Source organism: Thunnus maccoyii, chromosome 2, assembly GCF_910596095.1.
Source record: "Thunnus maccoyii chromosome 2, fThuMac1.1, whole genome shotgun sequence".
Classification (NCBI taxonomy): domain Eukaryota; kingdom Metazoa; phylum Chordata; class Actinopteri; order Scombriformes; family Scombridae; genus Thunnus; species Thunnus maccoyii.
In genome coordinates, this window is record NC_056534.1 from 5,485,420 (window position 1) to 5,511,051 (window position 25,632).

The 25,632-nt window shown below is 38.4% G+C and overlaps 1 protein-coding gene across 1 annotated transcript; it reads right to left on the reverse strand.

Annotated features, from left to right (window-relative positions):
- Positions 1–2,421: 2,421 nt before the first annotated feature.
- On the reverse strand, positions 2,422–25,300 carry hoga1 (4-hydroxy-2-oxoglutarate aldolase 1). Its single transcript, XM_042435475.1, has 7 exons — positions 24,421–25,300; positions 22,802–22,930; positions 20,754–20,881; positions 19,156–19,290; positions 11,325–11,421; positions 4,647–4,780; positions 2,422–3,623 (listed from the first exon to the last, which is right to left on the reverse strand). The coding sequence occupies exons 1-7, from the start codon at positions 24,632–24,634 to the stop codon at positions 3,474–3,476; spliced, it is 987 nt and encodes a 328-aa protein (XP_042291409.1). The 5' UTR covers positions 24,635–25,300; the 3' UTR covers positions 2,422–3,473.
- Positions 25,301–25,632: the final 332 nt, after the last annotated feature.

Sequence of the window (25,632 nt, forward strand, 5' to 3'; positions counted from 1 at the left end):
GTCTCTCAGTCATGTGACCCTAGCCTTGTAGGTTGTAGCGGTCCACGAAGAATCTCCCTTTTTAAAGCTGTAATATGTCAGATGTTGTGTTTTTCAGCTTGTTGTGGTGTTCTTCTACCTCCAAATCAGACAGAAGGTTGGGACACAACTTCTATCCGACTGGTACTGTATGTCAGATATATGTTTAAAAAAAAATCTTTTTTAATATGAGTTGACCTGAAGTGGTCACCTCACTCACACACTCCTACACACTTTCCTATACACTAGACAATGTCTCTATTTTTATCAGATGCATTTATGTGCAATACACTGTCAATCTATCTACCACTTTTGTGCAATACCGCACCCACGCAGCAATGTGCAATATAATGTATATATGTGTATATTTTAATTAGTCTCTCGCTTCTCTTTCCCTTCTCTCTCTCCTTTTTTTTTTTTATAATTGAAAATATTTTATTATAAACTCTAATTGGAACTAGAGCTCAAAGAAGCCAAATTTTGACCACTTTCGGTGTTGCCATCTGCTGAGTTGTTGTACATGTGATAATAAAAGCTCTTGAATCTTGAAAATACCTCTCTTTTCTCTTCCTGTAAAACTTTTTATTTCTGCATTTGGGGCTGCATAAATGCAATGCGTTATGCATTCAAATGTGTAGTGGAGTGATATAATGGGTTTGAGCCATGTGTGTTTGGATATCAGGTTCCAAAAGTGTGTATTTGCAGACTAAATTATTTATTTTTTATTTATTAAGGTGTGAGTTTAGGCCAACAGTCCGAACTCTATACATGCTAAGTCACGTCTCCTTTTATACAATCAAATCCCTTAACGATTCACTCAAATCACTCTCCAAATGATATCCTGCATCCCGTATTCTATTTCACTAAGAAATATTTGACATAACAGCAGCTATAGATGCTCTGACTGCCGCTTCATTGTCTCTTTAATCTTGGCTCCACTGCATTTAAGTCTCCCAGACAGCCATGAAGTCATTGTGCACAATACCATGGCAATGGGATCAGAACATAATGGAAAGCAGCCAATATTAACCTTGTTTGACAAGTCAAAATTGCCACAGTAAGAAAGGTCTGCCACAGTGAATGAGCTTGTATGAAGGCAGTGATTTTAAGATATATATAAGCATTTTGAATATTAAATGGGAAAAAGAAACTATCAATGAATAAGCCTTTGAAAGCCATAAATATAACCAGTGATCCACTTAACATTGGGTGACTGCTGATTTCAACACACTGTTTTCCTGCAGGAGTCTCCTGTGCTGCGTCCAGATAAACAACAGAATTCTTCCTTTCTTTATGATCCAATAAGTATTTCTGAAAATATCTCCTGCTAAAAAGGTGCTAATTAGAGTCATGGTTAGATAAATGCGGAGAAACTGCTTTGTGAAAAAGCTGAAGGCTCTCATTGCCATGACTACCTGCTACATTGCTTTAATTACCGCAGTAATTACAGCTTTTAACTTTTTTCACATCATAGAGGCAAAGGCAGTTTATTCTGCTACAAACTGTGACTGTGACTTGCAGCTTTGCCGCCTACTGATCCATGGTGATCTGAAATCTTAAAAAAATTAAAGTAAACATTCATAATGTCAGTGTTTTAAACAAAACAACCTTCAAACCTTTCCTATCATATAGACAACCAGACAGAAACATATATGAACCTTTACTCAGAGATGTGCCCTGTGCAAAGATGCTCATCTTTACTGCGGAAAAAAACAACAAAAAAACAAAAACACTACCAGGTATTTTCAGTTATTCTGACTGAGTAGACGCTCAGGTTGATGATGGTCAGGGCTGCACTGGGAAGGTCATCGAATCTACTGGGATGTACTGGTAAGTATGGGTCAGTTTTTTATTCCATGCAGCATGCACTAATACTCCTGGGGAAGCGTAGTCCACCAAAAATGTTAAAATAGAGTATTGTGTGGTGTGTAGGTGAAGACTTAAACTATTTATTAAGCATTTCACGTTTTTGCCCAAAACTCCTGTGAGACCTAGAAGCTAAATTTTTGCACATGGCTGCTCCCTTTTCCACCTTTCCAAGCCTTTTAGCCTCATCTACTAATCAATTTTTAACAAATTAAGCCACGTTTAGAGCGTTGGAGTAAAATTTTGTTGACTGCAAAACAAATACTATACTGTATACATAAGGGTTTGTAAAATTATTGTAGATGAGGCCTAATGTATCTAAATTGCAATCATTTTTTAAATATGACATGCAATCACAATCAAATTTGCACAAATCATAATTAAATCCTGCAAAATCTGATGTCATTTTGCCGATAGATGGCTCCAGCAACATCGTACATTTAAATGGATCTGACTCAAGTGATCATAAGCATGACTTACTTGAAATTTTGCACATAAATTAACTAATTACACAAGGAAGAAGAAACACTGATAATATTCAGGTGCAGTGTAGTTTTTATTGTCAAAACACATACACAGGATTCCCAACACTTATTTTAAAGTTTTTTTCCATCACGTCATAAAAATTATGTTAAATTTATACAAACAACAAAGATGACTTGCTAGATGCTGTGACAGTTGTTTCAGAGTAAATGTAAGGAAAAAACGTTTCTTAAAAAAGTAACACTGTCAATCAGAAGGCAGCTACAGTTTAACACTACAGTTGGAAAACATGTTTCTATATATTAGTAGTCCATTGGCTACCATCAGCTACTGAAAAGTAGCAGCAGACACAGCAGCTCCAAATCTTGAACAATGTTTCAGGTTGTGGTGAGGATCACAACAAACAGAACACCGACACTCACAGATCAATAGTCTTATTTATTGTCAGCAAAAACAAACGCTGGAAGCCATCATCATCATCAGCGCTGATGATGATGATGATGGCTTCCAGCTGAAACGCGTTTGTTTTTGCTTACAATAAATAAGACTATTGATCTGTGAGCGTCGGTGTTCTGTTTGTTTGTTTTTTACCCTCGGCTACTCTTATAACCTGCAGATGGGTTGTGACACACTGATTCATGATCCAAACAGTTTGTTACAGTTTGTTTTGTTTTTTTTTTCTTTTGTCAAACAATGATAATAATTTGCATATTTTTCTTCTGAAATCATTTCAAAGTTGTATGAATCTGTTTAAATTTTGTGATAAATGTGAAACTTTTTAAAAAAAACTGTGGATATAAAGTGATTTTGGCACAAAACTACAGCTGTTTAGTTTGTAAATGTTGTGCTCAGTTGCATTGTTACACTGCATTTAGCCTCGTGTGTGCTGTTAGCAACAATTATATGAATATTTCATTTAAACTGAAGAAGTTGATTAGGTTTTTGATGTTTTTATGGGAAGCCGTGAAGCTTTATTTTCTTTGTGTGTTTCCCCTCCATACCATATGACACTGACAGATCTAAACAGCTAAAAGGTTTCCCCACACACACACACACACACACACACACACACACACACACACACACTCTCTCTCTGCTGGGTCGCCTCACAGCCAACCATTGGATGCGAAGTTCCGTCTCAGCTGCTGAGTCTCGGCCTCTTTGAGCGGCTGAAGAGGTGATCGACAGGCGCCGCCGTGGAAACCAAACCACTCCATCGCCTGCTTGAGGGCGGGCACTCCCAACCCCCTGGTCACCTAGCAACACAGAGCTCCAATCAGTCTCTAGACAACACCCCCCCCCCCCCTCAACTGAACTGAACTGAACTGAACTGCAGTATGGTTTCAAAGCTTTATCATCAGCGACACTTAAAGTCAGACATGTGTTTTTTTTAGTGTTTGTGATCAACGTCTGGGCTGGTGAGTTACATTCAGACCGGTTTCTGGGAGTGAAGTTGGGTTTTCATGATGCGGCGCGTGTGGAGGTGGTTGTGTGGTGGTGGATTGATGCTGTTAGGGCGGTGACATTTAACTCACCTTAACAGACACGTTTGTAGCCTGAAGCGAATTATTCAGAGCTGTTTTCTCACACATCTCACTCAGGGCTCGGAACAGCTCCGAGGAGCACGCTGAACAAAAATCTGACATTTAAACTCGTGTCGTGTTTAGAAATGCAAACCTCGGTCTCAATTTGGCGTCTGTTAATTCAGCCCTCAACATCCAAACAACTGTTATCATTTCTTCATTGTTCTTCTTCTCTGGTCGACCTACGGGTAGTACTATCCTTTAAAAAGTACTATAGTACTGTAGTTTTAGTGCTATCCATCATTTTGTCACAAATTTAATTAAAACATTTGATCTAAAATCAACTTGAGAGCAGAGTTGCTTACTTTAGAACATAAGAGCACTTTTAATTACTTTTACTTTGTTACTTTTTACAGATCACATCATCTGTGTCAAATGTAAACAAGGTGAATTAGTGTAAAAGGAAAGCTTCCTTGTTTTTGGGCTGATTTTATCTAATAAATAAAAATTAGTATCACCAATGAGCCAAAATCTGTCAGGGTGTAGACCTACAAGACTACAAGACTACAGTTTCTGCTCCAGCCACTGAAGTTTAATGAAACCAGTGTGATTTCTTCTGCCTCCGAGAAACGTCTCCTGTCACTAAAACTCTAGTTTGTCACTATTTGTGGCAGCGTGGATGCGAGCAGGCTGATGAGCATTTGTTTGGTGGTGCGATGGATAAAAAAGCGAGACCGCACGGCAGATGGTACTCACGGCGGCGTTGGGCTCGATCAGGCGCTGCTGCAGGACTCTGGCTTCCTCCCAGCGACCGGACACACACAGACGCTCCAACTCACACAGCTCCCCGCCCAGCACATTGGCCAGCGCACACACTCCGCCCACCGCACCTGAACACACAAACCATCCAGAGTTACAGATCAGAGTAGAGGAATTTTTCTCTTCTTTTCATTTGCTGACTCTTCTTTTACTTAACACATGTTACACAATGAGATCAGCGCTTGACCTTTTAAACTTCCTTTTCTTGTAGAATAATTAAACACCTGTCTTAAAATAAAAAATGAAGAGAGGAGCCTACTGAGTGAGATGCTATAATTGGTTATATGTACTGGGAATCAGCAAAAAACAGAAGAACAGCAGTGAGCGCTGTCCAGAGGAAGGTTAGATATCTCTGGTTTGCTTGGTTTCCTTTGCTGCAAAGCATCAGATGTTGAATTTAACATTATTTAAAGCATATTTTAAGATGTATAAACCATCTGCTTGGAATAATAGTTTGTTTTTTCACCAAAAACTTCAGTTACTTTGTTAAAATCCTTGAAATGAGATGCAAATATTGTTCATTTCAACCATTTAACTGCTAGACAGAATATGCGTCCTACTTCACAGAGTTCATTCTCAGTGTTTGTGAACTGGAAGCTTCAGGTTTCCACATCACACTTGTTTAAGTTGCATAACGGACCCCGATTGGCTCCGAACTAGTTGTGATGTCACAGCAGTACAAGCCTTAAACTTGAACGTGAAAACAGTGTCAAACTCAGCACATAATCACTCCGTACAGTGAAGCTCAGACATTCACATTAGTGCTGCAACTAACAATTAATTGTCTAGTCTATAAAATGTCAGAATGAAAAAAATGCCCGTTATAATTTCTAAGAACCCACGGTGACATCTTCAAATGTCTTGTTTTGTCTGATCAACAGTCAAAAAGTCTGAAGAAATTCAGTTTACTATCATTTCTGACAAAAATAAAGCTTTAAATTGTCACATTTGCGAAGCTACAACCAGCAAACAAATGACAAAAATGCTTATTTGATTATCAAAATAGTTGCTGATTCATTTTCTGTCAGTGGACCAAACGATTAATCAACTAATCGTTGCAGCTCTTAAACACATTCTTCAGTGAGACAGATAAGCTCAGTGAAACGGGGTCGTACACTTATTCACACCTAATTGTTGAAATTTGGTTTAATATCGTTGTGAAGTTGAAGGAGGTGGTCTGAGAAATCACATTTGATCAGTTTTCCCCTCTGGCCTTTTGCATGTTTTGAATATTAAATGTACCGTCCACCAATCATACACGGTGCGCTAAAACATTAGCATGCATCACAGTTAGATACATAAGGGCACTCGAATCGCCCGAGAGGTCCGTGAATTTCCTTTAACTCGTAGAGAAGCATGTAAATCCTTCAGCCGGTGTGAAAACATACTGGAGTCCTCACATGACAACGTGTCGACAGAATTCAGTGTTCAAACAAGTGAAGATAAAACAGAACAGGAAGGACCGGAGGGATGTTTTCTTCCTGATTTTTAAGCCAAACATATATTCCTCTTAAATAAAGCCATCCATCACTCTCCTGGTTTTACATTTCACTTGTCAACACACAGACATAAAATGATTTACTGTCAACACACAGAGGTTTGTCCAGCCTTCCATCCTCTTCCCTTCCTCTCCTGACAGATCACTAAGCAGCAGCAGCGCTTTAGATGATGTCTTTTTTTTTTTTTTATTTATTTACAGAGATAGATACATTTTCCCAGGCAACAAGATATCATGGCCTTTCAGTGTGACATCTCATTTTCTGTGTCTGATGTAGGAGAAAAGCAGAGTCTCGGCCTTCGTCCGCGGCCTTGGAGAGTTGTTGTTATTATGGACAGACGAAGCCGGTGGATGCTGAGGGGCGGATTTTCCGTCTGATTAATGTTTCTGTGACCCCCCGTCGCCGCTCGGATCGCTCAGCTGACGGCGGCTTACCTGACGGCGCTGACTGACAGGTGAACGGCACGGCCCCGTCGCTGTGCTGCGAGTGACGGCTCATGAGCGGAGACGCTACAGGCTCATAACTTCTTATTGACTATGTTTACATGCACACTAATATTCCACTATTATCCCAAATATCCGAATTTGATACGGGTCATGCAAATATTACGCCAATATTATTCAGGTTTTAGGAGCATTCTTTGGACATGTATACAGCGCATTCAGAATATGCATCTCAACTGCCTGTTTACCCCTGCACAGGCAAAATGACATATGCTGGAGGTGTTCAGGACAGGCTGGAAAAACAGAGCGCGCCTTCACCACAACAGGAACAGAGGGGATTGGTCATCATCCTGACATGTAGCCATGGACTGATGGTGACAAAAACACTCAGCAGTGTAGTAAACATCATGGGACAACTTAGGTATTTGATACCTGTAACTATAAATGTATAGTATCAGTCATATCAGGCAGCAGCTCACTAATGTTTTTTTGAGATCTTGTTATTCTCATTCCTACTAGAGCGGAGAGAAACCCTGAAAACCTTCTGCATGTAAACAGGAATATTAGTGGAATATTAATTTTCATGTAAACAACTTAGTAGGAATGTTGTCTTTTTGGGAATAAGGGCAAAAACTGGAATATTTTGTGCATGTAAACATAGTCAGTGAAAGAAAACACAAATAACTTATCTTTTTTCCTGCTGTTGCACCTAAATGCAGCATGCCAGCTTCACCTGCAGCAATAAGGACGATGACTTGTTCATACATGAATTGCTTACATCTATTTAATCATTTTCATAAGTTATATTGTTAAAGCTGCACAAATCAATGAATCAAATGACTATGGTTGCCATAGTGACAAACCCACAGAGGATTGTTACCTGATTCTCTTTGATTCAGTCTCTCACCGTACGCTACCTGCCAAGCACCAAACAGCAGACTGACATGGTGAACATGGTGAAGCAGTTCAGCAGTTAAAAAGCCAGATATCACCAGCAGGAGTTGGTGGAGACAAAACCAGAGCTAAAAGGAGAGTAAATACTGGACTTACAGTTTCCAGGTGGCCAGAAACAGAACTCCAAGTGAATGATGATGCTTTTCTGTGTCTGTTGGACATAGTTTTGGGAAGTAGGGGTGCTGAGAGTATTTTTTCTTTATTTATCTGTTGTGACATGAAGGTTTGGACTGGATTCAGACAGCCTCTCCAGCATGTACAAAATACTCAGTTTTTAACCAACAGCAGCACTTTAAAAGTGTAGTTTTGTCATGAACGGCTACTCTGTGTTATGCAGTGTAGTCATCCTGATGACTATTCTGTTCTCATATTGTCATATTGTTTGGTGTATCATGTTGTCTGTTGTAAGGACCCCACACTGATTATTCTTTTTGTTTTGCTGATGCTGTATATGTAGCAATAAGGTGATCTGATATTATAATAATCTGTTTATTAAGGTGTTTTTGGGCAATTTTCACTGAAGACATGTTCTTGAGCTTTGAGGTTGGATGTGTAATTATGCATGTTTGCCAACACAACTACTTCATGAAGTGATCATATGTCAATGTTGGCTTTATAGCTTTCTTTGCTGTTCCCAGGTAACTAAAACAATCAATTCAAGTTTAATGTTTGCAGTTGTATGAAACAGAACTCCTAGAGCCATGTACTGTTGTACTGTGTGTTATTTTATAACTTAACAACAAGCAATGAGTAACATCCTGATGTCACTTCTGCTGTTACACTCGCTTTTTGTGACTCAGACTGATTGAGAGTTTCTTTCTTTTTGAAGTGAAATGTGTTCCTGGAGTTTACTATCCATGTTGTAAGAGAACATGTGTTTGCAGGCATTCAAAAAACTACAGCTCCCATGAAAATCTTTTAGCACAGCAGTGCACGTATTACACTCCCCCTTATCCATGATAGCCACCCACGCTCTCTTTGCATGTAATCTTTCCAACTCCGTAGCTGTAATCTGCAGCCAAAAAAAACATCTACTTGGTTTAGCCCTCCCTGTTGAGCTGGTGATGTTTAATCTGCAACAGTATTAGGCCTGTGGGAAATGATGTTAGTTAAAGGCTGATAAAAACAGAAATATCAAATGAACATTTTTGCATAGTTTTTTAAAAAAAATACCATTCCTCTTTAGACAAATGGACTGAACTACACATGATACTGTTTAAGTTTATGTTCCAAGGCTGGAGTTTTAGTCATTTGCATTGCATTTGCATGTGATTTTAAATGAGATGTCCTTACTTCTGAAAGAAAAGTTCCAGTTCTATTTATTAATCTTGGATGTTTGGAGCCAGAAGTGACCATATTTGTATGAGAGCGTGGAGCTGACCCTGATGCTAGCTGCTAGCTTGGTTAGCACAATGCATTTACAGTCTACTATTAACTGTGATAATGGTAAAGCTAATGCTAATTTTCTCTAGAAAAAAACAGGCTTAAAACCATTAAAACAAAATGTACTTAGTGGAAAAAACTGAACATCCGACCCCTTATCGAGGATCTTTTAGTACAACCAAATGCGGAATTTTTTTAGGCAACCAAAATGTTACAATTAACTTTCATGAACTGAAAACACACTGAAATAGCGATGACTACAGCTACACCTTTACTCTGTGAATCTGGGCTATGTCATAATTACATTACCTCACTAACACTGTTGCCGTGGTAGCGACTTGCCTGTGACAGTACCCACCTGTCACTCAAAGTGGCCACACCCTTAATTACGCTTAATTTTAAGCCTATATATATATATATATATATATACAGTTGTCATGAATGGGGAAATTAGCTAAAGAGTACCAGGCTGTAAACATGTTTATTTCTACTGTAAAGTTGGGTATTTTAACATGGGGGTCTATGGGGACCGACTCAGTTTTTGGCGTTGGCTTCATTTGTCAGCCCAGGGGGTTGCTGCTTGATTATCATATCAATCACTCAGCGTTACCTCGCTCTGCATTAGTTGTGTTAGTCAGTATCTCTCTCACACAGCCAGTTACTCCCATATTTCAGTTATGGAGATGAGAACATGTCAGGGAGCAAAGATCAGAGAGCTGTGTTTGTGTGTGTGTGTGTGTGTGTGTGTTCGACAGGGCTGGCAGTGGAAGAACATGACTCATTAGGTTCCTGAGCATCATATTGATGCCTATCCCCTATCGTGTTATCTAATCCAAGCTTACAGCACACTGTACGTGGCCAACATACCAACAAGAAAGAAGACATCACTTCATAACAGCTGCTGTGAAAGATTGCTGATGTTTTATGATTTACTGCAACTTCAAATGAAGGATCACCTGCTTCCCGCGGGATGAGAAAACTCTTCTAAACTTGGGCTGATAAGTATCCATGACGGTCAAGCTAAAAAGGCTGATAAGGCAAGAAAATAATTAGACATAATGTGGCTGTCTCTTGGGGATAGGTAATATAGTAATATCCAGAAGGGGTGCTGGTTTGAATGTTCAGGGTACATTACCTGCAGTGTGTGACATGTAAACCTCTAAAATCTGAGTCTGATGGTTTTGTGTTCAACAACTTCTCTGGCTCTTCAGATGCTCCATGTTCCCCTTTTCTAAACCAGCTGGTCGCTAACATTTTCTCTGCTGCTTGGTGCGGGGCAGGTAGTGTGTACTTGCCTTGTCTGAGGTTTATTTTGGGAAACGGTTTTACATACTGTAGAGGAAGTAGATAAAAGCCGGGAGAGTCAACTATAAAATATAAAAAGAGAGCATCCTGCCCCATTTTAAGCTAACCTCTTTTTTATTAGCCTCAGTTATACAATGTATTTTCTCATAGATGGTTTCTTTAATTGGCTTTTAAAAATCCTAAAACATGATACTGAGGCTTTCAGTCCATATTATAAATGAAATGTGCATATTTTCATTGGGTGTTCTTTTGCTAGTAGCGTCAGAAACACTCCCACAGACACGGTCGGTGCCTGCCGTTACTAGCTAGCTTACAGCTAATGCACAGGGATGTATTTTGGATGTTTGGGTTGATCCTGCGGTCCAATACGCTGCGTGTTTGGTCTGGTCTATTCCTCAGATGCTCCTACCAAGATACCCATTAGGTGTCTGGGGCTAATGTGTTGATAATACAACATTTTAAGTAACTGTTGGGGTATCTATTGTGTGTTTTACTCTTTTAGACTTGATGTAAATCTTTACTAGCTACACTGATTATTGTGTTGTACCATCTATGGGGACTAAATCTTGATCTTTTGCTGATGATACCTTTTCTTCTGTGCATGAGGAACTCATTGAACATATGTTTAGGATATGTAGCCTGTACAACTCAATATTAGAGAGAAGTCCTTAATATTCTGCATATTCAGTAGATGGGAACACACAATCCCTTCAGGGAGCTGCTTGGTTTCGTCTGAAGTGTGAGCGTAATGTGAAACGACTACAGGAAGTGACCCCAGATTACGGGATGGATGGTGGAGGTGGATATCTGATAGCTAGCAGTTTTTGACAGGTTTATTGACATTTGACAGCGAGGACCTTAAATGAAAGATACTGTATGCAAAAGACAACAAAGTCAATTTCTTCCACTTTGGTTTTGGATAAAAAGAAAACAAACAGAAGGGGGAGATTGCAGCCTGGGGGATATGAAGGCTAACGACCGCTCCCTGTGAGGAACAACAGCACCGTTTTTCCTGTTTTAAGGCTTCTTACCAACACAATAGGCAGCCATGAGGAACCCCGCTGAGCCCGCCAACACCTGGAAATCCTGCGATTTGGTTTTGTGAACAATCAGGCCGATTCGTGTGATCTGAGGAACATGTAAAAAGAGACACAGAGAAAGAGAGAGAAGAAGAAGAAAGAGGTAAAAAAAAAAAAAAATCAGGACTGTTTCACTGTCATCACTCCTCCCTGCTGTCAAGACTAATATCTGGTGTTGTTTTTTTAATCCCAGGGGATGCAGTCACAAGAGACAACGACAAACCCAACATCTCACAAAAGGTAAACAAATCGCTCAAATTGAGACAAGCATCAGCTCTTCACAGGGATGAGGTTTTGGGAGGAGGGGAGTGTTCAACATCCCAAACAGAAGGACGAGAACGACGAAAAAGAGAGAAAAAACAGACAAGTCCCAAGTGAGAAAAAAAAAAAAGGAATCAACTTCAAAAGAGGAGGAGGAGGAGGAGGAGGATGGGAGAGGCTCATGAATAATTGATGAGCTCCCTATTTTGTTTTGCCTCTTTTAATTCTCTTTTGTCAATCCGGATATAAAGGACTGAACCCAAATAAACCTGAAATGTTCAAAGGGAGCATAAGACGACTCTGCGGCTGCTCTGCACATGAAGATGAAACTCCACAGGGAAAAACCTGCAGTCTCTAGTTTCAGCCTCCATCACAGGTACCGCAGAGGGTCTATTTTTAACCGCCGGGTGTCAGTCAGTTCCCCCCCCATATCAGTCATTTCTAACACGCAGGACTATAATTGATCAGTCAGTCAATCAGGTTATAGGAGCTCCTGCTGGTCTCCTGAAAGCAGGAGCTCTCTGGCTATTTCGATACAGCTCCCCAGTGAGAAAAGCAACATCGCAGCAAGGCTACTGTCTGCCCCAGCGACAGAAAAATACTCATTAGCTTCTATTTCTTAAGGCTCATTATTGTCATTAGCCTGCCGTGTGCAACTCAAGATCACGGGGAAACTTAACCCTCTACTGCATTAATTATGTTTTTTTTTGTTTGTTTTTTTTTGGTGTATTTTGATGATGTAATCAAAAACTTGATCACCCCCAACCACATGTTTTTTGTTGTTGCCTCAAGGCAGCGAGGTGTAAAGTATGTGTTTAAAACCACCAAGAAAATCTGATTTCATTAGAAAAATTAAGTGAAATCAAGCAACATGTGCATTATATGTGCATGTTTGCATTAGTTGTGTTATAACAAATATACTTTATGTAATAATTCAGTAGTTTTTTTGCCCTGGCGATAACAATGTCAGTTGTTCTGTCAAAAATGTACTACATACTACTACATACTGTATACTGGCACCAAATCCTGTACTTTTACAGTACTTTAAATGTCTCAACAGTAATTGGTTGGATTATCATGACATTTGCACATCCATTATACACCTTCATGTCCCCTTCTGGATGAATTGTTACTACTTTGAAGATTCCCTCCAGACATGTTTTAGGACTTATAAAAATCCATAAAATTTTCTACAAAAAATGATCAGTTACCATGTTAAAAAAAACTTCTTCTACTTCATTAAAAATCCAGAATCTATGCACTGAAAAGTCTGCTCTCCGTGTATGTGCACTGCAGGCTTCAAGTTTCCACATCAGACTTGTGTAAGTGGCATACTGGTTCTCAACTGGCTTCAAAGTAGTTGCGATGTCACAAATCACGCTCACAGGCACACCCTTTAAACTCTGATTTAAGATGAAAACAAACTGCATGTACATCATCCTGCACAGAGAAGCTCAGACATCCAACTGAAGGGAGAAAAACACATTTTTGACTTTGAATATTTTGGTTAATGGCCAAATACCAGTAAATCTAATGACATTCCCATCAACCTCATCTCGATATCATCTTCAAGTATCAAGTAGTTGAATTTGACTTTTAGATACACCATGACCTGGATTACTGAGAATCTTCATAAAGGAATAAAAAGTACAACGTTTCCCTCTGAAATGTAGTGGAGTAGAAGTAGGGTGAACATCCGCTTTTCAGACATTTTTCATATATACTGCCCCAATTTAAGTGAGAACATTTTTGTTAAAATGAAAGTCTAATCTCTCATTTGAAGTGTCAATAATTCATTTATACCAATTTCTAATTTTTTTATTGTTTAATTTGTCAAAATATGTCAAAAGTCCGGCATGGGCTTAATGGGTACCTAACGTACCCTTTGTATATATAAACTTTAATCCTAAAGCTGTTAATCGTTACATATTAAGTGTTAAAAAATTGTTAAAAAAATGTAATTTATTAGTCGAGCAGAACATACTGTGAACGTGGGGGCAAAATCTTCAAATTCATTAAGCTTGTATTCTTCATCAACACTGTACGTTTTTGTGACGATCGACGAAACAATTAGCGGCGTTAAAGTCTTATCATCTCATATTTAAGCGTTCATGACTACTTTTCAGGTGTGAGCTGTTAAGATGTAACTATAAATGCTCCTGGCTCTCTTACAGGGATGAATAATAACAGGCGTTGTAATTATTTCACTTTAAAGACGATAATTGTTTGGATTGAACAAATTTATTCAGCGTTCGAAGGCGACGAAGCCTCGCCACGACGCTCTCTGGATTCACATGTCTGACACATGCACGAGCTGATCAGACCTAAAGTTAAAAACACCTGATGTGTGAGCAACAGAAGGGCAGGAAGGATCAGATTAGAGGAGTTGAGGTGACATTAAAGCTGTTTTAAACACATTTTTTTTGTCTTTTAAAGAGTTCAGATTGGAGACGCTTAGAAAAAACGGGGAATGACAAATACTTCAAGAAGGATTCGATTAAATGTGTCAGCTGAGCCTCCTGGATACCTTCAGCATATCTTATTCATTTATTCACAAATCTCCAGTTCAACATCTGTCGGATCTGACTGCTGTCACTCTCTGCCGATCGTCAGCATCGCAATATCTCATTGCATATAAAAATGTCTTATGTGCCCAAAATAGAAACACGTAGAGAAGAATCATGTTTCTACTGGCTATGGATACATACTGCCGTGTGTTTATTTCAGAAACATCTGAGAGAATCGGAGGATGTTGCAGTTGTTTTGATCCTCTAACAAGCCGAGCAATCTGAGCCTCATAACAGCCGTTAAAAAAAAAACAGAAGATTCCACCGAAAACCTGCAAAAGTAGCTTAACTTTACTGTAAAGTATTTTACTTTATGCTTTTCTATATTTTTCTTCAATTCAGTGGGAAATATTTTTAATTTTTGCTCTTTTTTATGTAAACATTTTACTTTAAGTAAACATTCAATAAATGAGTTTTAACACACTATAATATAGTTGTAAGCAGATATAAGGGCATGTTTAAGTGTTTATTAATGTACAGTATTTGTCATCAATTATAACTTCTATGAAGACACATTTTATATTTTTACAACTGTGTTTTACTATATTGTCATTCATTATCTGTTTATATACCAGCCTCTATGAATGGGTGTCCACAGGAGGAGTTATAGTTGTTGACAGATACATTATTTAAACACTTGGATATGCTTACAACTACATTACAGTGTGTCAAAGATACTTTATTAAAGGGGATAAATCATACACATTTCCAGGTCTATATTTTTAATCTGGGGCTCTGCTGTGATATCTTTGCATGATTTACAGTTAAAAAAAACTCCTTATTTATCTTATACTGGTCCTTTATGCAGCCCCTCAGTTCAGCCTCTGTCTGAAACAGGCCGTTTTAGGTCCTGTCTCTTTAAGGCCCACCTCCGGATTAGCACACTCTACTGATTGGTTAGCTTCCAGAAGCTGCGTCTCAGCCAACTTCCGGCTGCTCGGAAGGCTACGTCAACAAACCATGAAACAAACTATAGTAGTAGGATTTCACACACGTTTTGGAACTGTGACCATGTTTAGCATAAATATCCGACATCATAACAATATATAAATGACTGAAAACCAAAAAAAACATAATATGTCCCCTTTAATCGTTTATATACTGCAAAAGGTAAATATGGGGGTGTAAACCTTGGTCACTTGGGGGCAACAGAAACAAGTACTGAATACAGCATTGACACATCAACAACTTTTAAGTTGATATGTTGAACTTGTTAGCAAACAGTTGCTTATTTCCACATCCAGCAGTTACTGAGCAACATTATCATTCATTTGGAGTCGTGTTTCTGTCAAATCGGTGAATATAAGTCCAATATTCACTCTCTTTTAGCTTCTGTTTTTGCTCTCTACCAACTCCTAGCTGCTAAATGCCCCACTATGTTCACCAGCTAGTCTACAGCTAACTGTGTCTGTTTGCTGTTTGGTGCTGAGCAGGTAGTGTACGGTGGCTTTTTAGAGCTTTTTCTCTGAAAACGCCCGAAAAAGACGCTATGAGAGCGCTGAGAGTGACAAAAAAAACAATATAGTTGTAGCTGGACAGCTAAACATTGAGCTGAAACTCAACATAAAGCTCCATAAAGCCGAAGAGAGCTGTAGAGTCACTGATTATTTTCACGATTAATCAATTAGTTGTTTGGTCCATAAAAATTTCAGAAAATGAAAAATGTCGATCAGTGTTTTCTAGAGCCAAAGGTGTTGTCGTCAAATGTCTGGTTTTGTGGCGACCAACAGTCCACAACCCAAAGATATTCAGTCATAGAAGACTAAAGAAACCAGAAAATATTCATATTTGAGAAGCTGGAATCAGAGAATTTGGATTTTTTCTTGACTCAAATGACTCAAAACGATTATTTGACTATCAAAACAGTTGCTGATTAATGTAATAGTCAGCAACTAACCGATTGATCAACTAATCATTGCAGCTCCAGCCCTAATTAACAACTCATCTTATACTAGCTAATAACTAATTTCAAGTCAAATTGATGTTCAGGAATTATTTACAGTTCTGGAAACGTATCCGTATTTTTGATATATCCACAAACCTTTAAAAAAAGACAGAAAACACACACACACATTCATTATGCACTACAAAATTAATGGACTTACCAGTATTGCAGCAGTATTGCACAAACCATCCCATATGCTGCTACTTTACCACTACTGCACTGTTTAGGTCACTTTGTCTCATTTTTATCTTTTGCATCTGTATATATTTTTGCTTTTATTTATTGATTTTTTTTTTTTATGCTGCACACTGCTGAGGAGCTGCTAAACAGATTTTCATTGTTCTGAGCACAATGACAATAATCAAATCTAAAACCTTGATCATTGAGATTTCTGTATTTTGGTTCTGTGTCACAACACAGTTTGCTGTTCATAGTTGTTTAAGCTTTCAGGTCATCATGCTGACCAACTTAAATTACTTCTATGTTAAAAGCATTTTGATTTGCTGTTGTATAACCACAAACGTATAAACTTACACTGTGCAGCTAAGGCGCATAAAAGCTTTGATTTACGCTGAAATTTTGTTGCAAACAAAGTTGCATGAAAACATTTTAAAATGACGCTAGCTTGTTTCCATGTAGCTAGAAACAAAGCCAGTAAAAAGGAAAAGAAAAAAAACATACCTTTACACACACACACACACAACCAAATCACACGCAATTTCAGATCAATCAAGTATGATCATGCAGTGAGTAGGTGTGCAACGAATTGAAAGGTGGAGAACAAGCCTGTCCACAGCAGGCCTGTCTGCAGATAACACAATTTACTTTCTGAAAATATGCCCTCTTGTCCCCGCAAAACCCTTTCAAATATAATTTGGCCAAAATATATGAAGATTCAATTCCATCTAAGGCTGTCCATCCTAAAAATGTACGAGAAAAACCCATCTGCCAAATAGCAGGAGCTGGCTGATGTGGGGAAATCTGTTTGCCACTCATGTTCTGAATAATCTTTCTGCAACTTCTCTGCCTTCCTCAAATTGACCCATCACCTCTTGTTTTCTGTGTTTGGCCTCTTCACGCCTACAATTGAGCAGGGCCACTCTGTGCTTGAACTACACCCACACATCTGTCTCCCAGCAAGTGGACAAACATGTTATTTCCCAAATCAGAAATCCATTTGCAACTTCTTGCAAACACTTCCCACACAGACGAAAAGGTATTAAGAGCTCAACAAGAGCAAACTGTCCTTTTTTTTTTTTTTCCACCAAGTAACCCTGCAATCAACCCTGCAGGATAAAACTGCACACACTTTAGTTTTAGGTTCTTGAACAGTCACAGCTCACTTCTGTCTACAGCAGTCAGTTTGCTAGAAATCTGCTGCTCATATAGACACAGGAACATGACTAACATTACTATTTTATTGCTGCCGAATGAGTGTTTCTTTCTGTAAAGATTCTTTTTCAAATCTAAAGTGTCGACTAGCTTTTTTCACATGGTTTTACTTTTTCATATGCCAGCATAAAAGGTTGGTACAAAATCATTTGACATTTTCTTCCAGATAATATGGTGCTAATTGGACAGAAATGCTGATACAAATGCAGTTGTTGGTGAGATGCTAGCAGATTCATACCAGTTACCTCAATGGCATTGCTGACACAATATTCTTTGCGTGATAATCAGACTGAACTTCCATTTTCATTTCACTTCATTCATTCACTCACTGGAAAAAAATCAGATATGTGGGTTGTGATTCAGAGGTTTTTTGGAGATTTAATGTAAGGTGTAATTTTTAGCCATGCTAGCAGCGTTGCTCTAGAAATGGATGTCTTTGACTTTCACCCAAAGCACGACAACACTATTGAAGGTTGCTGAAATGCTGTGGGGCTAAATTATGCTGCACTCATGCAATGTCTGCAGAACAGGAAGAACAAAAAAACTTCCCATCGTTCCAATTTGGAAGTGTCCAAATTTTTCCAAGATGGTTACTCACACATGCTAACCTTATAGCCACACCAGACAACTATCCCAAAATGGCTTCTTTGTTATATATTTGTAGCAGTTTGCAGTAAAACTTGATTAAAACGATGAATAGTTCCTTTTAAATTAGCTGAATTGAGTCTATTATTGCTAATATCCAATCAAATCAATCAAACTTAATCTGTGTAGCTCTTTTCGTACAAGTTAGTGCAATTTATGTAACTAACTGTGTTTTCCATCTAATTGTTCAGCACACTTTTGAAATGCTGCAAAAAAGAAAATGCAAATTAGGCACATTTCCATCAACTGGTTTGGCGTGAATAAACTAGGCTACGTGAAGTGTAGTTTTGTCAGGAGTTGGCAGTATAGGCTACATTAGGTATGGCTATAATAAACAGAGTAGAAGAAGTAGAGGTTGTGAACTGGACACAAAACCAGTCACCTTGGCTATCATGTTATAATTTTCTAACATCACTTTAGACTTTTTGGTTTGTATTTCTTTAGTGTTTCGGAGTGGATGCAAAATGAGCCTTGCAGCAATAGCACACAATATTTACCTTCCTCATTCTGGTCTGGCATTACTGAAGGTATTTGTTTCGAAACAGGTGAGAGTTTCAAGTGACTATAATACAGGAGAACATGACGGCTGCTCAGGAATCACTATCAAATTTCACTTTAACTATCCACCATACCCATGTTATATATATATAAATAAAACACCTATTTTTAAAAGTTGTTCTCAAGGTTCAGAAGTTTTGAAAAATATCTAAAACACTCCTCATAGTCTGTTTATTGAGCTGGTGCACCTGTTCAGACTATTCTCTGTGTTTTCCAGGCTTCTCATAGAAAAAACTGACCCCATGGCTTCACTTAAAATAGCACGATGTAAATGAGATTCAAACTCTGATACATTACATGGAAATCTTCTGCCTGCTGCTTCACAAACACAGAGATACTTTTGTCTCTACCTGCAGCGCAAATACACAAAGACATGATGGAAAAATAAAAAGATGTATGAGAAGTGTTTTCTTACGTCTCCTCCGCTGTCTTTGAGGCCCAGGATGTTTGGGTGCTGAGACAGATGCACCACAGCATCCAGCGGCAGCTCCAGTCCTGTGTTGGCCGGCACGCTGTACAGAACCACCGGCACCGGGCTGCTGTCGGCCACCTGCAGGAGGAGATAGAAAGATACAAGGTGGGCTCACAACCTCAAACACAACATGCCGCCAACGTCAACAAAAGGTCCCCACTTTGAATCCCAGGATGACCTGGAAATTCAGGCTGGAGAAAGCAAATCAGAAACACTAATCCTTATCACAAAATCTCATTTACTGACCCAGATCTGATTTCAAACTCTTCATATAAAGTTCTACAATGAGTGAAATTTGGCTTGTCAGTGATATTGTGATTTCTCTTGATCCCTCTGTCTTATTTAGTCCTTTGAAACCAAGCAGGAACTATCACTGCTTGGGGTTGAAGCCAATGCAGAAGTATCTTTAAGTGCAATACCACCAACAACCACTAGATGCTCCAATTGACTCCGATTCAAAAAGCCTCAACTTCTCCCAAGAAATACTAAGTAATACTTTTTTCAACGAGTCTCGATTGGTGTCAATCACTAAATTCAGGCTGTCTAATAAGTGTGCTGGTGGTCATTTTGGAAATTATTACCAAGATTTGAAGACTTATAGTAGCTTTAATGTCTGTCAAATGGGCGTTGATCTACGACCATCTGTATATACAGTCAATGGTTGAAACCTAAGTTTCCCCCAAAATGGAGCTGCTTTTAAGTTAGATGCATGCATGATAAGTCAGTATTGCTTACTGTATGTGTAAATGTATACGATGTCATATTAAATGTATTATACAGATGTATAAAAAGACAATACACATACTGTACTTCTTATGGCTGCAGCATCCTGTCAAATGGAAATATTCTGAATGTTTGTGAATCATTTCTCATATATTTCGGCTTTTCATGTACTCTATCTCACTCATGGGAACTAAATGTTATATTAACATGAAAATGTCATCATCTGCACATCTGTGAACCCAATTATTATTATTACTATTATTATTTGTTACACTTGTACATCACATCCACTGTTTATATAATGAACACTTGCACATTCCCAGTCAATATATTATATATTTTATTTTTTAATTGTAAGATTTTATTTATATATTTATATCACCTGTCTTGTGGTAGCTGTTTTTTCTCTTACCTTCTATTTTTTTTTATTGTTATGCACCACAACACCAAGGCTAATTCCTTTTGTGTGCAAACCTACATTGTGATAAACCTGTTTCTTATTCAGACATATTTATTATCAATGAAAACTTTCAGAATTAGAAGAATTAGAGGATTTAAAATAATGCTTTGTGGGTTTGAACATTAGTTTTCACTAATTCATCTGTCAGTTGGCTGTTGACTTTTTATATAAAGAAGAACAACTCCAACTCATACTACAGTCCTTTAATCCTGATGGAGGTGAAGTTTTAAATCTTAAAAGTGAGAACATTTTGGCCGGTCTTCACTCCTTCAAATGGCTGTTGGAGGGTAAAGACTTAATTTTTGGTTTTAGGGTTATGGTTAGGGTATGTGTATGTGTGTTTGTGCTGTCAGCTAACCTTTGTGAAGTGCTGGATCAAAGCGCGGCTGTCCATCTTGCCTTTATAGAAGCAGGGCGTTACGACGAGGACGGCGTCGGCTCCGGCTGCCGCCATCTTCTCCGTGAGCTGCACCGTGGCTCTGGTGGCTGAGCAGACGGAGGACGTGTGGTGGGCGAAGAAAACAACTTTACTAACACACACCGACTTTTTAACTGCACAACATATCTATCCCAAACCCTTTTATCAAGACACACTACAGGAACTGGAGGAGGAAATCACAAGGTAACTCATGACTGCAGGTTTTATATTTGTTCAAGTTACACTTGTGGTTGTTTGTTTACCTATATTGGTTGTATTTCTATAGTGTTTTTTTTATATATAAACCTTCTTTATTACCTTCTTTTCTGCACATGGTGCATGTGTGTCCTCACATTCAGCGCCTTCACTTGTAATAATGTCTTCGTTCTCCTACTTAATCATAAATGCAACAATCAAAAAAAAAAGACTAGAGATTGAATACCAGAAAAAGAAAAGTGGGGAAAAAAAGGCTGCTGGAGAAGTGATCCAGCATTTAAAATTCCCTCATGCAAACAAACAAGGCATTATTCATATTTTCAGCGTTTACAGTAGACAACAACAACAGAATGAGCTTTGGTTCCTCCACCAGCAGCAATTCTTGGAAGAAAGGACGAGCAGACAATTTATGCAACAAATACACCAGTGTCCCTGGAATATTTATTGAATAAATATATGTGAAATAATTCATGAAGAAAGAGCCCAGGAGGTTTTACATTATCAGTTAGTGAAAGAAGAAAAGCAAAGTGGAGGTACTGTAACTGTAGAGTGAGTTAATGCACATCTCTCCACTCTCTGTATGTTCATTATGTGCTGCAGAACTGAACGGCTCAACAAGCCAATAAAACTGTTACAGACTCATTTGACTTCAATTATCAGCCCATAAAAATTAATGACACCACCGGCTCATAATGAGCTTAAAAATCAAGGTCTCTAAAATCCATATTGGAAACACGTGCAGTCAATTTGAGCTCATTTATAAGTCAGTAAAATCCAGATGTGTGTAGAGAACTGAAATTTTTATTAAATGCACACTATTAAAGATGGTGTATTTACTTCCTGTGGAGATTTAATTCATTAGTTTCATCTTAAGGGTAAATAACATTTTAGGAAATACTTTAGGAAATTGTGTAACATCTAACCTCAGTGAGGTTACGGACAACCATATTGTGGATTATTTGGATTTGGAGCTGCTGGAGAGCTACACAGCATCACAATTTTATTAATTAATAAACAATTTTGTAAGCAAGGACTCATCTAATGTGAAACTGTTATGGTAGAAAGATCTGACAAGAGAATTTGAACAAATTGAATGACTGAATATCTTGTCAGATTGTGGAAAATATGTAAACTAGCGAAAGAGAAGTTTACACAATATAAGATATGACTTTTACTACCAGTCAAAAGTTTTAAAACACCCCCAGTTTTACAGCTTTTATCGAAATTTAAGCAGTTCAAGTGCAGTGAATAACCTTCAATGGCACAAAGGTAAGAGTTAAACTGCCAGAGGTACAATAAATAAATAAATTAAATGCAATAAAGAAATTTGATTAAAGCAGTCTTGGAAATCTGGATATACTGTTTCACAACTGCTGCAAAAATATCTCACTTCTGATCTATGAAAACTTGAAGAATTTGACGTCCTTTATTATAAAAACATTATAATATTTAATTTCAGAAAACGTGATCTGTTTGAAGACGTCTGTCTACAACATGTGTAAATGTTTTTGAATGGAACCAAACATTCAGTATTTTGACGTGTTTGAGTAATTAGTTTTATTTCAGTCATCAACTGTTTTGACACACGTCAACTTCTGAAAAATTAGAATTCTTTTAGAATAATTGAAAACTGCCAACATGAAGCTAAACTCCTCGTCATTAATGATTTTTTTTGTTCAACCCTGAAGTAAGGCAGCTTTTCTTAGTATGTTTTACATGAATGGTGTTGATAGACAGAGTACACACACACACACACACACACTCAGACTTACATTCACAGCCGGATCCTGCCATCACCAGTTTATCCGCCGGCAGGGAGCATCTGACCGTCCTCACCACCTCCACCCGCTCCTCCTCCGTCAGGTACGGATATTCACCGTTTGAGCCCTGAACCACCAGACCTGAAACACAACGCATGTTTGTTTTTATTGCATTTTTTTGTCTGTTTGTTTGTGACTGATTAACCTCAAACACTACTGGCCAGAAGAATGTTGTATTTACTGAAACATATTCACATAGAAACCACCTCCAAATATGTGACCTTGACCTTTTTTTATTTGTACATTCACCAGATCAAGTAAGTTTTGATAATCTCTCTCAAATATGATTTACCACATTCACATTTTTTCTACTACCTTCTGTTTAGAAGCTACATAGGAAGAAGTCGGATTCAGAATTAAAACTATTAATGATGTTCATCCTCTAGTCAACCTTATAAAATCTTACTAACATCAATAGACAAGATGAAACAAGAGCAAAAGAAAAATGGAAGGCAGAATTAGAAATAGATATATCAGAAGATGAATGGAGGGAAATGAATATCAAAACTCACAAAACAACAAATTCACTTTTTTGGCGGGAGTATTGTTAGATGAAGAAGAAGAAGAGAAGAAGAATAAGTAGCAGAAGAAGAATTAGTAGCGGAAGAAAAAGAAGTAGCAGAAGAAGAAGAAGAAGCATCAGCAGCAGAAGAAGAAGTAGCAGCAGAAGAAGAAAAGAAGAAGTAGCAGAAGAAGAAGAAGAAGAAGCAATACCACAGTATAAAAATACTCCACTACTAGTAAAAGTTTTCACCACCTTTGCAATTTTTCATGTTTTATTGTCTTACAACACTGAATCAAAGAGAATTTCCTGGTAAAGTTGCTTTTGTTGACACTGAACAACAGAAAAAGATGTTTTAATGTCAAAGTGAAAACACATCTTTACAAAATGATCTGAATTAATTACAAATGTCAAAAAAAAATAGCTCCAATAATCTTGCAGTATACTACAGGTTCCACCAGCTTTAGTATTAAGAGAGAAATTTTAGTTGTAGTAGAAGAAGAAAAGCACCAGAGGGCGACAAACACCTGCAGGCTTCCAGGTGACTTTGCGTTTTTACTTCAGTGCTGAACTTTGTTCTCTCTGTCAGATCCCTAAACAAATACTGATGATTGACACACAACCGACGAGGCTCCACAGGCCTTAAAAAACTGTGAAATGAGTTGTGCTATTAACCAAACTCAATATGTGTCCAATATTTCTGAAGTCAGTGTTCATCAAAGTCATGAATATACTTTAACTACCTGCTGTGTTTTGATTGGATGTCATCCTGGGACCCAATCTGAGCCACACATGCACATAATGAGTACTGATGAAACTTCACTGACTGCATATTTGTTCACCTGCAGACTAAATCTCAGACATTCAGTTGACTTCTTTTGAAATTAAATTATCCTTCATGTGACTTGGGACCACTTGGATCCCTCTTAATGACCCCTGCTGGATCCTAATTTGGGACTGCAGACTAAATTGGCTCTGCAGGATCCTTACTTTTGTTCACAAAACATTATATTAAACTTGTGATTCAAAAAGCTCTGGTTTAGTTAGAGTTGTGTAACTTCGGCCTGACCTTTAAACGGTATCTTTGCATATTTTTGCAGGTTCTCCTTCAGTTTCTGGTAGTCCACGTCCTCCTTGGCGGTGAACGGAGTGGCTATAGGCGGATAAATCCCGCTGAGGTCCAGCCTGGCAGCTGCTGTGCAGCTCTGGGTTCGTTTCCATAACGTGGAGTGACCTCCTCTGCTCAGGGGACTAACGCTCCTCCAAGCCCGGACGCACAGCATTGTGAAGCGGACACAGTGACCCGAACTGCTCGCTCTCTGCGTACTGCGGCTCTGTGCAGCTGCTGCAAGCGAGGACAGTTAATCACTAATCTGTCTCAGTAAATATTGACAATAATGAGTGATTTCGGAGAAACTCTTTCACTGTCCCAACTCTTCACTTCTTAGCAGCTGGGTTCATGCGGGAGCAGCTTTTAAAGTCGGTCACGTTTCGCTCCGCGCGGTGCATAAAAACTGTGTTTTAGATTGCGCGGTTGTCTTTTAATTTCACATTAGTAACCCACATGGCCGAAACTTTAATTCACCTGGCTGGCACCTGAGAGACAGTTTAAAACACCGGTTTGTCAAGCAATGTTAGCAACGTTTGTTGCAACAGATCACGCAGAGCTCCGCCCAGGACCTATAAGGGCTCATCCAGCAGCAGCATGTCTCCGGTTTAACGCAAACTGACAGACAGCGGTCAAGTCCCAGGACGGGTCCAACCACATTCAGCTGTCACCATAGAAACAAGTTGATGAAGAGTGTGGTAACATTAAAGCTGCAGGCAAATATGTCGACCAGATATTGGCGAGTGAGGTGTTCGAGCAAAGTATCTGGAACTGATTTCACGCTTTTGAAAATATAATTTAAAAAATACACTTTACTCAAATTCAGCTTGACAGTTTGTCAGCTCACCAGCTGCTGGGGTCACGATGCTTTTGGTAACTAAAAACTTATTGGACAGATAAGGTCGAGAAATTGTTACTTGAATAAAGATGTGTAAAAACGTGTAAAATACTTTGCATTTCTACTTTGTTTGAACTGGGTCATTTCAACTCTCAGATAACAGCAACAATAGACAACTGATAATAAACACTAAAAAGAAAAGGCTTACAAAACAATCATAAAAACAGAGAGATAATTATGAAGACTGACTGGAAAATGTTTAAAGTGGCGTTAATTGAATTATCATAATTAATATTTTAATTGAAGTAACATGATTTTTTTTTTTTTTAGCAAAA